This window comes from Protopterus annectens, chromosome 9.part0 (assembly GCF_019279795.1).
Source record: "Protopterus annectens isolate FY-2018-M chromosome 9.part0, PAN1.0, whole genome shotgun sequence".
Lineage (NCBI taxonomy): Eukaryota > Metazoa > Chordata > Ceratodontiformes > Protopteridae > Protopterus > Protopterus annectens.
This window is the reverse complement of record NC_056743.1, coordinates 12,400,445-12,414,611: the sequence shown is the minus strand read 5'-3', so window position 1 is coordinate 12,414,611 and position 14,167 is coordinate 12,400,445. Positions and strand designations below refer to the sequence as shown.

The following is a 14,167-nucleotide window of genomic DNA, read 5'->3' as shown; positions in this document are numbered from 1 at the left end:
ATAAAAGATAAATATGTAAAGCTGCTACCTCCAGAATATTAATAGGCACTGAGCGCCTGAAAAGTAAGACCTATGAGATTCTGAACTATTCATTCACACTACGTGATCCAGCAAGTACAATGGCACTTTAAGTGTGTGTGTGTGTGTGTGTGTGTGTGTGTGTGTGTGTGTGTGTGTGTGTGTGTGTGTGTGTGTGTGTGTGGATAGAACAGCCATACACAAACCTGGTAAATAAACAGTTAATAATCCTACCTGTAATATCTGGTCTGTATATAGGCTGGACACACTGCCTCAGAGACACGGTGTGACAAACCAAAGTCGATCACTTTGACTTTATACGGCTGCTTTAGTGGATCTGCTATCATGATGTTTTCAGGTTTGAGGTCTGCATGAATCAAACCGAGGCTCTTGAGTTTCATCAGGGCTGTTGTTACTTGATGAAGGATGATTCGAATATGGTTGAAGGGCAGAGGCCTGTCCTTTTGCTGTTCTAAAAAAGTAAGAAGATCCTGCTGCAACGCCTCAAACACCAGGCAGGTGTTGTCCTCATACTTAAAAGCTTCATATGCACGAATGCAGTTGTACTCATAGGCACCTGATGATGTTAGTAGGGCCAAGTTATGAATTTCATTCAGCACTTGCTCGGCAAGGTCTGGTTCATTTTTAAGGATCTTTACAGCTCTCTCTTCTGCAGTCCCCTGCTTCCGGCACTTAACCACTTGTCCAAATGCCCCACAGCCAAGGAACTCCAGGACTTCGTAGGCACAGGTCTTAGAATGAAGAACCTCAAGGTAATCACTCTCAGTGCTGTAACGAATCCTCTTGGCTCCGACCGCAACACCACTGACTTTGCCCTCAACATCTTCTGGATGTTTCTCAATTACTGGCGCACCATTATTGTTCTCAGCCTCTTCAAGCTTCCGCTTTAGGCCACGGCTGTGGCATTTTGCTGCTGGACACACTGTAGTCTGTGGTGTCATTTTCTGTGTACTGCCAACTTCCTGTCCAGAAACTGATGCAACATGCCTGGCAGATGACTGACATAAATGAGGAGATGCTGTCTTTCTGTGTGAGGCCATACCTAAATAAATAAATAAATAAGATACAAGTTGGTCAAATATTCACATAACAGTGAGGAAATGTGACACAAGATGACGTGTGGTCAGAAAAGTCATAGAGCATAAATCAGACTGCAAGAATGTATGGACTTCTTACTCGTTTCAGCAGTGCATTCCATTCATAGTACCTAAAAACATGAACCAATGATTTAGTAGCATGATACACATTTTAAGGGGGTTGAGCATAGCCCTACTTCTACACAAAGTAACGCTGATCATTTTAATATGGTAAATGCTTATTTTTGGCTATGCACAAACTGATGAACCCTGCTTAATAATCACATCTATAAAAGCTACAGATGCAAGTACAAACCCAAGTGGCCCCTGTTTCTGTAGCTATAGATGCAAGTACAAACCCAAGTGGCCCCTGTTTCTGTAGCTATAGATGCAAGTACAAACCCAAGTGGCCCCTGCTTCTGTAGCTATAGATGCAAGTACAAACCCAAGTGGCCCCTGCTTCTGTAGCTATAGATGCAAGTACAAACCCAAGTGGCCCCTGCTTCTGTAGCTATAGATGCAAGTACAAACCCAAGTGGCCCCTGCTTCTGTAGCTATAGATGCAAGTACAAACCCAAGTGGCCCCTGCTTCTGTAGCTACAGATGCAAGTACAAACCCAACTGGCCCCTGCTTCTGTAGCTGCCCACATCACTCATCTGTTTCCCTTAATGGGTAATAGCAAGATGGCAGGTTCATGACTTTTTTTTGATGAGCTACATCTTCCCTACCCTCCTTCACTGCATACTGGCACCCAGCTGAACAATCATGCAGGCCATCACACAGCAATTATCACTGTGAATATTAATTAAAATTAACTGACCAGCACACTATTTTTTTCCTGATGCTTTCCCAGGATATAACATATTTTTAGCAACTATGACAATATAGAACAGGCACATGGAAGAAAACAACTGGCCAGTAGTTTAGGGTCACAACACAGCCCCTTCTCAACTGGTGTAACCTACCACAAAATTATTTCTGAATGCTAAAAAAAGGGTTTTGCAATCCTATCACTGCAAGTATGCTATGTATTTCAGATACAATGAAAAATTTTGTTCTAATGTGTTAGCCAGGTAAGCCCATTGGACACAGCTGTCCCTTTTCAGGAGGACCACATATTGGTTAAGTAACCTGCTCAAAGTCGCAGAGCAGGAAAATGGACACTCATAGAATGAAACTCTAGCTTACAAAGAAGCTGCTAATTAACAACTCAGTCTTAATCCTCAATGCTATCTGCCATTCTTAATAAGATATAATCTAACAGTAGAAATGCCACCTCGGGTATCCCTGCTAGCCTAATGAGACTAACCTGGTCAGCAAAGGATAAACAAATTAAATTACATTAAATTAAAAGGAGTGAATGAATGATGTTAATTTCTTTCCCCCAAAACATCTTTAAGTTTTCACATATGACAAAGACAATCTTACATTTATATAAATAAAAAACATACAAAATATCACTTTAGTTGCAAACAGTTTACATCACAGACACCTTGAAACAACTGTAGTTGCAAACATGCTTCACTTATAAACCTTCCAGTCATTGTCAGTTACGCATTATATGGCTCATTCAAATCCTGCCTCTTAAACCTTGCTTCTGCTCTGCATATATGGTTCCCACAATTCCCATTTTTTTCCTATGTAGTTTGCTCCTTCCCTTTTCTAAAGCTCCCAGTTCTAGTTGTTTTATCTGTTACTATATTCACTACTTCTAGGAAAGTTGGTCTAGACTTTGATTTCCATTTTCTAGTAATGTTTTTTTGGCAGCCACCATAATTAGACTCATCAAGGCTTTACTGTGTCTAGGCAATTCTGATTCCATATCATAACTGAAAAAAATGATCTCCCCAATCAATCCAATCTGCTTACCTTGGATGTCCGACAGAGCGGCCTGCAGGGAATCCCTAAAGTCTGCCAGCTCATTGCACTCCATAAAAATATGTTCCCAGGTAACTCTTTCTTGCCTGTCATACCTCCAACATATTCTATCCACATGAGGAAAAATTCTTTGTAGTCTACTTGTGGTATAAAAATACCCATGTAAACAGTTTCAGGAAAAGATCCTAAATTGTCTAGATTTTGTTGCATATTTGGGAGATATACATATATCCGTCCCCCACTGTCTCTTTGTGAATTGCTTATCCAATCACTCTTCCCAATCCTTTCTAAGCTCCTCTGATTGGTTCTTATAACTATCATGCAATGTTTTATATGCTTTACTAATTATTTCTTTTTTAATGGCAGCTTCTGTTCTAGATTCCATTAAAAATGTTACCAGTGCTGGTCTTTCGTTTAGGAGCCCCCTATTTCTTTCTCTTTGCCTATACTCTGATATCAGTCCTTGATAGGGAAGGCAATCTCTAACCTGCAGTCCAAATAAATTCTTGGCCACTTCCCATTCTATTACCTTTCCTTTTCTAGTTATTTGCTCCCAATACCTTGGTTCCTTTGCCAGTTTTCTCCAATAAATTCCAGCCCCCTCCTGCCTATTATCTGTATCCCTGACCGCAGTCATCCCTTTCAGCAAAATCTCTTTTCTTCATCCTCGTGCTGGTTTGGTTCTTAGAATACTCCCTGCTATTTTATGAATAAAATACTCTGTATGATTTTGGGTGTTGTCCTTAACAGTCTGCATCCAAAATCCCAGTCTCTCCTTGCTTCTTGAGCTTCCTCCCTGTGTCAGCACCATTCCTTTCCACTTTGAATTATAGTTTTCTGCTTGCACTATGTATAAGAGCCTTAACTGTGTTGCTAAATGATGCTTATTTCAGTCAAGTTTCAACATTAAGAAAAAGCACACCTACCCTGCCAGGAAGTGCTGTAAATACAGCGTCTGACATTTAAATGTACTTATTCTCTTCGGTAAATAAAAATTTCACTAACGGAATGTAAACCTGACGGAGATTTGGTTGGATTTCTAAGTGAAATGCAGATAACCAGACTTTAGAAACAGTCTTGTGTCACTGGAGGTACAGTCAGATAGGATGCGGCAGGAATGCAGTAACCGAGGCTGCTGTTACTTGTGCATACAGGGGGAGAGCAGGTGGGAAACAAAAAAGACAACTGTCTAAGTGCTCTGTAAGATCACCTGACTGTGGTATTACTGCAAGCCTTACCTTTCTCTTGTGAAGTTACATGTACATGAGATGACATGTTGCACTTAATTTACACGGGAGGAACATATTTCGATTGAACATATTTAGACAGCCTGATACTCTGAATGAGTCACATGGAAGGGGTATTGAACATATTTAGACAGCCTGATACTCTGAATGAGTTGCATGGGAGGGGTATCAAACATATTTAGGCAGCTTGATACTCTGAATGAGTCTCATGGGAGGGGTATCGAACATATTTAGACAGCCTGATACTCTGAATTAGTCGCATGCATTGCTGATGCAGCATTGAGCACCATGTTCATCACACAGCCAGTATAACCAAAGTACTGCAGCACTGAGCACCATGTTCATCACACAGCCAGTATAACCAAAGTACTGCAGCACTGAGCACCATGTTCACTACACAGCCAGTATAACCAAAGTACTGCAGCACTGAGCACCATGTTCATCACACATCCAGTATAACCAAAGTACTGCAGCACTGAGCACCATGTCTATCACACATCCAGTATAACCAAAGTACTGCAGCACTGAGCACCATGTTCATCACACAGCCAGTATAACCAAAGTACTGCAGCACTGAGCACCATGTTCATCACACAGCCAGTATAACCAAAGTACTGCAGCACTGAGCACCATGTTCATCACACATCCAGTATAACCAAAGTACTGCAGCACTGAGCACCATGTTCATCACACATCCAGTATAACCAAAGTACTGCAGCACTGAGCACCATGTTCATCACACATCCAGTATAACCAAAGTACTGCAGCACTGAGCACCATGTTCATCACACATCCAGTATAACCAAAGTACTGCAGCACTGAGCACCATGTTCATCACACAGCCAGTATAACCAAAGTACTGCAGCACTGAGCACCATGTTCACTACACAGCCAGTATAACCAAAGTACTGCAGCACTGAGCACCATGTTCATCACACATCCAGTATAACCAAAGTACTGCAGCACTGAGCACCATGTTCATCACACATCCAGTATAACCAAAGTACTGCAGCACTGAGCACCATGTTCATCACACAGCCAGTATAACCAAAGTACTGCAGCACTGAGCACCATGTTCATCACACAGTCATTATAACCAAAGTACTGCAGCACTGAGCACCATGTATATCACACATCCAGTATAACCAAAGTACTGCAGCACTGAGCACCATGTTCATCACACATCCAGTATAACCAAAGTACTGCAGCACTGAGCACCATGTTTATCACACAGCCGTTATAACCAAAGTACTGCAGCACTGAGCACCATGGTCATTACACAGTCATTATAACCAAAGTACTGCAGCACTGAGCACCATGTTCATCACACAGCCAGTATAACCAAAGTACTGCAGCACTGAGCACCATGTCTATCACACATCCAGTATAACCAAAGTACTGCAGCACTGAGCACCATGTTCATCACACATCCAGTATAACCAAAGTACTGCAGCACTGAGCACCATGTTCATCACACAGCAGTTATAACCAAAGTACTGCAGCACTGAGCACCATGTTCATCACACAGCCAGTATAACCAAAGTACTGCAGCACTGAGCACCATGTTCATCACACATCCAGTATAACCAAAGTACTGCAGCACTGAGCACCATGTTCACTACACAGCCAGTATAACCAAAGTACTGCAGCACTGAGCACCATGTTCATCACACATCCAGTATAACCAAAGTACTGCAGCACTGAGCACCATGTTCATCACACAGCCAGTATAACCAAAGTACTGCAGCACTGAGCACCATGTTCATCACACAGCCAGTATAACCAAAGTACTGCAGCACTGAGCACCATGTTCATCACACATCCAGTATAACCAAAGTACTGCAGCACTGAGCACCATGTCTATCACACATCCAGTATAACCAAAGTACTGCAGCACTGAGCACCATGTTCACTACACAGCCAGTATAACCAAAGTACTGCAGCACTGAGCACCATGTTCATCACACAGCCAATATAACCAAAGTACTGCAGCACTGAGCACCATGTTCATCACACATCCAGTATAACCAAAGTACTGCAGCACTGAGCACCATGTTCATCACATCCAGTATAACCAAAGTACTGCAGCACTGAGCACCATGTTCATCACACATCCAGTATAACCAAAGTACTGCAGCACTGAGCACCATGTTCATCACACATCCAGTATAACCAAAGTACTGCAGCACTGAGCACCATGTTCACTACACAGCCAGTATAACCAAAGTACTGCAGCACTGAGCACCATGTTCATCACAGCCAGTATAACCAAAGTACTGCAGCACTGAGCACCATGTTCATCACACATCCAGTATAACCAAAGTACTGCAGCACTGAGCACCATGTTCACTACACAGCCAGTATAACCAAAGTACTGCAGCACTGAGCACCATGTCTATCACACATCCAGTATAACCAAAGTACTGCAGCACTGAGCACCATGTTCACTACACAGCCAGTATAACCAAAGTACTGCAGCACTGAGCACCATGTTCATCACACAGCCAGTATAACCAAAGTACTGCAGCACTGAGCACCATGTCTATCACACATCCAGTATAACCAAAGTACTGCAGCACTGAGCACCATGTTCACTACACATCCAGTATAACCAAAGTACTGCGGCACTGAGCACCATGTTCATCACACATCCAGTATAACCAAAGTACTGCAGCACTGAGCACCATGTTCATCACACATCCAATATAACCAAAGTACTGCAGCACTGAGCACCATGTCTATCACACATCCAGTATAACCAAAGTACTGCAGCACTGAGCACCATGTCTATCACACATCCAGTATAACCAAAGTACTGCAGCACTGAGCACCATGTTCACTACACAGCCAGTATAACCAAAGTACTGCAGCACTGAGCACCATGTTCACTACACAGCCAGTGTAACCAAAGTAATGCAGCACTGAGCACCATGTTCATCACACATCCAGTATAACCAAAGTACTGCAGCACTGAGCACCATGTTCATCACACATCCAGTATAACCAAAGTACTGCAGCACTGAGCACCATGTTCACTACACAGCCAGTATAACCAAAGTACTGCAGCACTGAGCACCATGTTCATCACACATCCAGTATAACCAAAGTACTGCAGCACTGAGCACCATGTTCACTACACAGCCAGTATAACCAAAGTACTGCAGCACTGAGCATCATGTCCATCGCACAGTCATTATAACCAAAGTACTGCAGCACTGAGCACCATGTCTATCGCACATCCAGTATAACCAAAGTACTGCAGCACTGAGCACCATGTTCACTACACAGCCAGTGTAACCAAAGTACTGCAGCACTGAGCACCATGTCTATCACACATCCAGTATAACCAAAGTACTGCAGCACTGAGCACCATGTTCATCACACAGCCAGTATAACCAAAGTACTGCAGCACTGAGCACCATGTCTATCACACATCCAGTATAACCAAAGTACTGCAGCACTGAGCACCATGTTCATCACACAGCCAGTATAACCAAAGTACTGCAGCACTGAGCATCATGTCCATCACACAGTCATTATAACCAAAGTACTGCAGCACTGAGCATCATGTCCATCACACAGTCATTATAACCAAAGTACTGCAGCACTTAGCTCCATATCCATCGCACAGTCATTATAACCAAAGTACTGCAGCACTGAGCATCATGTCCATCACACAGTCATTATAACCAAAGTACTGCAGCACTTAGCTCCATGTCCATCGCACAGTCATTATAACCAAAGTACTGCAGCACTGTGTTTCCCAAACAGATGACGCAGACATTAGTAGTACAGCATTAAGCACCATGTTCGTCATACAGTTGCTGCAGTCAAAAGTAGAGCAGCACCGAACAAAACATGTATCATACAGATGCCACAGACGGTAGTAGTACAACATATAGAACCACCTTTACCATACAGATGCCATAGACAACAGTATTACAGCACTGAGTTCTGCATTAACGACACAGATGCCACAGCCAAAGTAGTGCTCAGCCAAGTACCACACATCACACAGTTTCCAGAACCATTCTGCTTTGTGAAACAGTAAGAAAAGGAAAAGATAATGAGGTTCAAAAAATGTAATCTGCAAGTAATCTGCATCCCTCACCCACACTCAGTCAAACACTTTACTATGGTGTACGTAAAACGAACCAAGGCGTGCATTAAGGGAACACAATTAAAATGATGTTGAAAGGCAGCAATGAAAGCTTAGTAAAGACAAAGTTATCACTGCTTTGTATGTACTGCCCAATATTAAACAGATCTGTGACTGGTTTATCACTAGATTAAGGGACACTGTTTCCCAAAAAAGGGCACATAGATGAATATCTGCCACGGTAAAAGCTATAATCATTGCATATGGGAGTAAGAGACAGTCAGCAGCAACAACATACTTAATGGGGAATGCTTCTGGGCTAAACAAGCAGGTGAAATTATGATGATCTTTTTTTTTTTTGACTAAATCTAAAATGCCAAATCTGTGATTTTGAAAGCAAACTTGCAGCAACATACCTTGTTGAACAGCAACAGTAACCCCTTTGCACAAAGAGGGGTCCATTAAACAACCCTGGAAACTACAGACTCATAAGTCTAACCAGCTTTATCTGCAAGGCCACGGAAAGAATCATCATGGACCTTATTAACAAAGATATATGCAACCTTCAAATTCTTGACCCAACCCAGTTTTGTTTTGTCAAGGGTATCTTGCTTATTACACCTTGAGGGCTTCTTTGAGAATGTTATCAAAGCCCTGGATGAGGGAAAAGCACTACATACAGTCTATCTTTATTTAGCCAAGGTGTTTTACACAATTCCCCACTCAGGGATCAATGGAAACTCTCCCAACTGGGGATTAACCCATATGTCACTAGATGGGTAGACAACTGGCTCACAAATAAAGCATACACTGTCAAGGCTGGGGTGTCCACTTCCACTAGTAGACCAGTCACCAGTGGTGTACCACAAAGATCTGTACTGGGCCCTCTACTGTTTGGAATCTATTTCTCTGAAGTCCAGGCAAAAGTAGATGGCCTGTGGCTTACCAAGTCTGCAGATGACTGTAAAGTGGACGCAATCATAGAGTCCCCCAACGATGGCAACATATTACAGAAGGGACTGACAAATGAGTGGTGCCAAAGCCACACCACGAACTAAAACTAAACACAAAAAATGCCTTATTATTCCCTTTGGCAAGGAAGTAGCCTCTACTAATTATGATATAGACAGCACCCCTCTAAGCTCAAACCCAGTGGTGCGAGACTTGGGAACACAGGTTGACAACAATGTAAACTTGCAATCACCATGCGGTCCATAGTGGTAAGGAAAGCCTTCTACACCACACACCTCATAAATAAGGGCATCACATCCAAGACCAAGGAGGTCATAACTCTACTGTACTAGACCCTTATCAGACTAATTGAGCATAATGCTCCCATCTGTATGTACCTTACCAGACACCTGCAACAACTGGAGAAACCACATAGGTTTCTAACCAAGAGAATTCAGGGTCTCCAAAACATGACCTACATGTAAAGACTGAAAGCCATGTCACTGTACTCTGTATCATACAAGTTGCTGACAGGTGACCTGGGCCTGGCCTACACAGCAGTCCTTGACCCTTGCCCTAATGGAAATGTTGCACATCTGCAAAACAAATGGGACAAGAGTCACTTGCTCCAGGGATATCAACCTAGCCTGTGACATTAACAGAACATATGGGAGAGACAGATATATATCCCAGATATTGCCGCTCCTCTGGAATAAACTTCCACTTCATGTGAAGCACATTTCCTTAATGACCCTATTTAACTGCAACCTTGACAACTGGATGGGTAACTAAGTTCACCTGGGGGTGGCACCCATGTCCCTCATGGACAGGGGCAGTCGGTGCTGATCTTAAATCCTTCTGCTAACAACGACCATCTAACTATGGTGAATTAGAGTACATGAATTTTTTACATGGCTAGGCTTGTAAAGGCCTTACGGCCATTAGCCTAGTAACCTCCTATGAACCTCTGAACTGTGGAGTAGCAGAATCAGTGATACCAAAGCAGCCTTCCCACAGCAAGCCCACACAAAGTGCTACAGCCACAGTAAAGAAGCATGCATCATTCATATGCAATAACTTTACAGTAAAATGTAAATCTGCTGGAAAAATGCACATGGTAGAAGTGGACAGCAAGGAATCATTTATTGGTCCCTCTTACTGCTAGTGGAGACCTTTGGACTGTCAAGACTTTTCTTAGGAACCATAATGTGAAACTCAAATCTAACACACATGCTTATGTGATGATCACCCCAAACACCTACCCACAAGCTGCAGACAATCCAGCAGTTTTTCTCTGCTCTTTCAATTTCAAAACTGTTACCCCTAAACACTAATTTGTCATCTTCACTGCCTATCTCTTTAAACATCTTCTCCTCCTTCTCCCTTCTTGCTCCTCTAAAACCTGTTTTTCAGATCTCCCATGATCAGCTTTTAAACCATATTGATACCCAAAATCTCTTGACATTTGAATCACACTCTTTAAGTTTTTATTTTGTATTATCCCATCCCCTCTCATATACACCTCACTACCACATAACCACCTCTCCCACCTAAAGGTTTCTCCTTATGCTATTCTTTAGAAGACACTGCTTCAACTAAATATTCCTTTCTAGACAAATCCTTAACAACTTCCCTCTGAACATTTTTCCTCTTGCTACTACTACTATAAAGTGACGTCATATTTATTCAAGCTCCCAAGCAACGACCTTTCTCTTCTCCCTACAGCCATTATACTCTACAATAAGCTCTATGCTAAAAAATGTTAAACTTAAAGCCTGAATTTAAAGTGCATGTGGTAGTAACAAGTATGACAATAACTATACCTGGCTCCCACAAAGCAGAAATTACCATCATAAGAATCAAAACACTAACTTAATCAACCCATAACAAAACCCATCTAACAAACATTACCATAATTCGCAAACATTGCCCTAGCAAATAATAGGATGCTGCAATCATGTATTACTTGCATCCTAACAGCTACCTTTTCAGAATCCAATGAATCCTTTTTCAAATGGCTTATCAAGTATATCTGAATTCAACCTTCAAAGCTGGGACTGCCCTTACACCGTCTATTCCACCAGTAACACCAAAAATGCTACTTCAAACATTATTCCCCACATCGTAAAGACCTAACATGGTCCTGCTGGCTAACCTCTGCATAAAATTTACGCAGCCCAGTTCACATCTAATGTCCTCAGTACCTTGTCAGGCAAAGGTCTGCAGCCTCTTAGCTGGGTAAACTTGAACAAACTTCACATCAAACGAATATTCCTTGCTAGACTTTGCAATTTCTAACAATCCTTTCAAAATTCACTTGTGCAGCAACTAACAGTGGACTTCAGTGACAGCTGATCACTAATTTTTTCGTTGCTTTTCAGGAAACCTAAAGCATCACATCATATGCCACATTCAACAGAAGACATTTGAGCAGATATTTGTACTAAAAGAAAACAACTCCCACAGTGCCTTTTTTAGCCAGTGTCACAAGAAGAAAATTCCAGATGTAAAAATAACCTCCAAAAACAACCTCAAGGTTATGCTCCCAGTCTGGAGTCTAAACCAGAAAATGCACTCACTAGAAGAAGTCCTCACCCTGGAAGATGCTGACATTTTTGAAGTCACTGAGAGCTGGTTTAAAGCTGCAGAGAGCACCACAGTTACATCAGGTTACATTTCCTTCCACAAGTTCAGACCACAAATTGAAGGCATGAGAAATAAAGGAAGTGGTGTATCAAAATTCATTAAAGATAAATACACCTCTAGATTGATTAAACACCATGATTCCCTTGAATTTTTTTCAGGTGCAATTGAATGTAGGTAAGACTCCTCTTCAGGTCATTGCCAGCTACAGGACTCTCTCCATGAATCAGGACATCCACTCCGCCAACGTGGAGCTACTTGAGGCCAACTACACACAACCAAACACCCTGGTTTTGGGTGACTTTAATTATCCATCCATTGACTGGGTAAATTGTACCTGTTCTAACTCACTTGCCCAAATGTTTCTGGTATTCATTAACTCCAATGCCCTGGATCAGCTGGTTGACATACCCACAAGGGACTCAAGCATCCAGAATCTGGTGCTCACCAACACGGGGGACCACTGCACCATGCACCATCCCCAGCGTGTGGCCATCCCTGGTGAGATCTGACCACAAATCAGACCCCCCCCCCAGCAACAACTAGACTAAAAAGCTTCTCCAGGGCCAATTCCACCCTCTTACGTGACAGCGTAAATAGCTTAACAACCCCTCCCCTCACTGATGGAACAGATATCTATGCTGAGTTATATACCAATGCTTTATACGAGCAGCTGTACAATTGTATTGACTCTGCCATACCTGACCGAACCAAAACAAGATCTTCAAGGAAAAACAAATCTGCCTGGTGGACAACTGCCATTAATAGGCTATACAATAGGAGAAAGAAATTGCTGTCCAAAAGGAGGAAGAAACGGTCTCAAAACTGGAAACACTCAATTTAAACAAGCAAAGAAACTCCTGAAAAAGTCCTTTAAAGCTAACTATGAATCCAAATTAGCTCCCCTAACTAAGGATAACCATAAGGCGTTTTTTAGTTACATCTGTAACCTCAAAGGTAAGGCCCAGATTGGTGCTGAACTCAAACTTAATGGCACTACATGTACAGAACCTGTGGATATAGCAAAGCTGCTGGCTGACAGGTTCAGTGAAAACTTCACTCTACTGTCCCTGCACATATATCCCAAAGCATCCCTAACACCTGCACCTCACCTAGTATCTCTGAACAGCAGGTCTTAAATGCCATCTCCAAGGTCAAAAACACAGCCTCTGTGGGACCAGACAACATCCCGGGCTGTGTTCTACATGGATTAAAACAAGAATTAGTATCACCATTGGGCACGCTTTTCAATCACAGCCTAAGCACTGACTTCATCCCGGAGGAATGGAAAGCAGCTACAGTCACCCCTTTGCACAAAGGGGATGCATCCATGGATCCCGGGAATTACAAATCCATTAGCCTGACCAGCCTTATCTGCAAGGCCATAGAACGAATTATCATGGACTTTATTAACAAAGATACAGGAAATCTCCAAATGCTCGACCCCACCTAGTTTAGCTTTGTCAAGGGGAGATCATGCCTGTCAAACTTGGTGGACTTTTTCAGACACTCACCAAAGCCCTAGATGAGGGCAAATCTGTGCATATGGCTAACCTAGACTTAGCCAAGGCCTTTGACACAATCCTCCACTCAGGCATCATGGATAAACTCACCCAGTTAAGTATCAACTTATATACTGTCAGATTGGTTGCAAATTGTCTCACTAATAGAACTCACACGGTCAAAACAGGGGACTCCAGCAGACCCGTAACCAGTGGTGTTCCACAAGGATGACTTTTGGGACCCCTACTGATCAGAATCTACTTCTCCAAAGTACAGGCTATAACTAAAGGACCATGACTGACAAAGTTTGCTGATAACTACGAACTGGGAGCGATCATTGTCACCCCTAGCGATGTCAACATCCTGCTTGAAGGTCTTACAGATTAATGACTGGTGCCCAAGTCATGGTCTTAAACTTAATGCAAAAAATGCATTATCATCCTCTCTAGCAAGGGTGATGTTCCTGCAAACAACCACATCAATAGTAATACCCTAAGCACACAGTCAGTGGTGAGAGATCTGGGCACACAGGTCAACAGCAAACTTAACTTTGATCACCATGTCTCCACAATGGTAAGAAGGGCATTTTATATTGCTCATCTCATAAGTAAGGGCACTGCCTCTATAAAAAAAGAGGTTATAACCCCCTGTACCCTTCCCTCATCAGGGCAATAATAGAGTACGACACTCCCTCTGGTATGCTTGTTTCCAAAAGCGTGCAGCAACTGGA

At 42.5% G+C, this 14,167-nt stretch overlaps 1 protein-coding gene across 1 annotated transcript in view; it reads right to left on the bottom strand.

Annotated features, from left to right (window-relative positions):
- Positions 1-248: 248 nt before the first annotated feature.
- The window catches only part of LOC122812367 (homeodomain-interacting protein kinase 2-like), a 40,633-nt gene continuing 26,714 nt past the window's right edge, over positions 249-14,167 (bottom strand). Inside the window, exon 2 of the mRNA XM_044084800.1 lies at positions 249-1,081. Coding sequence (XP_043940735.1) covers positions 249-1,081 — 833 coding nt within the window. The remainder of the gene's footprint in view (positions 1,082-14,167) is intronic.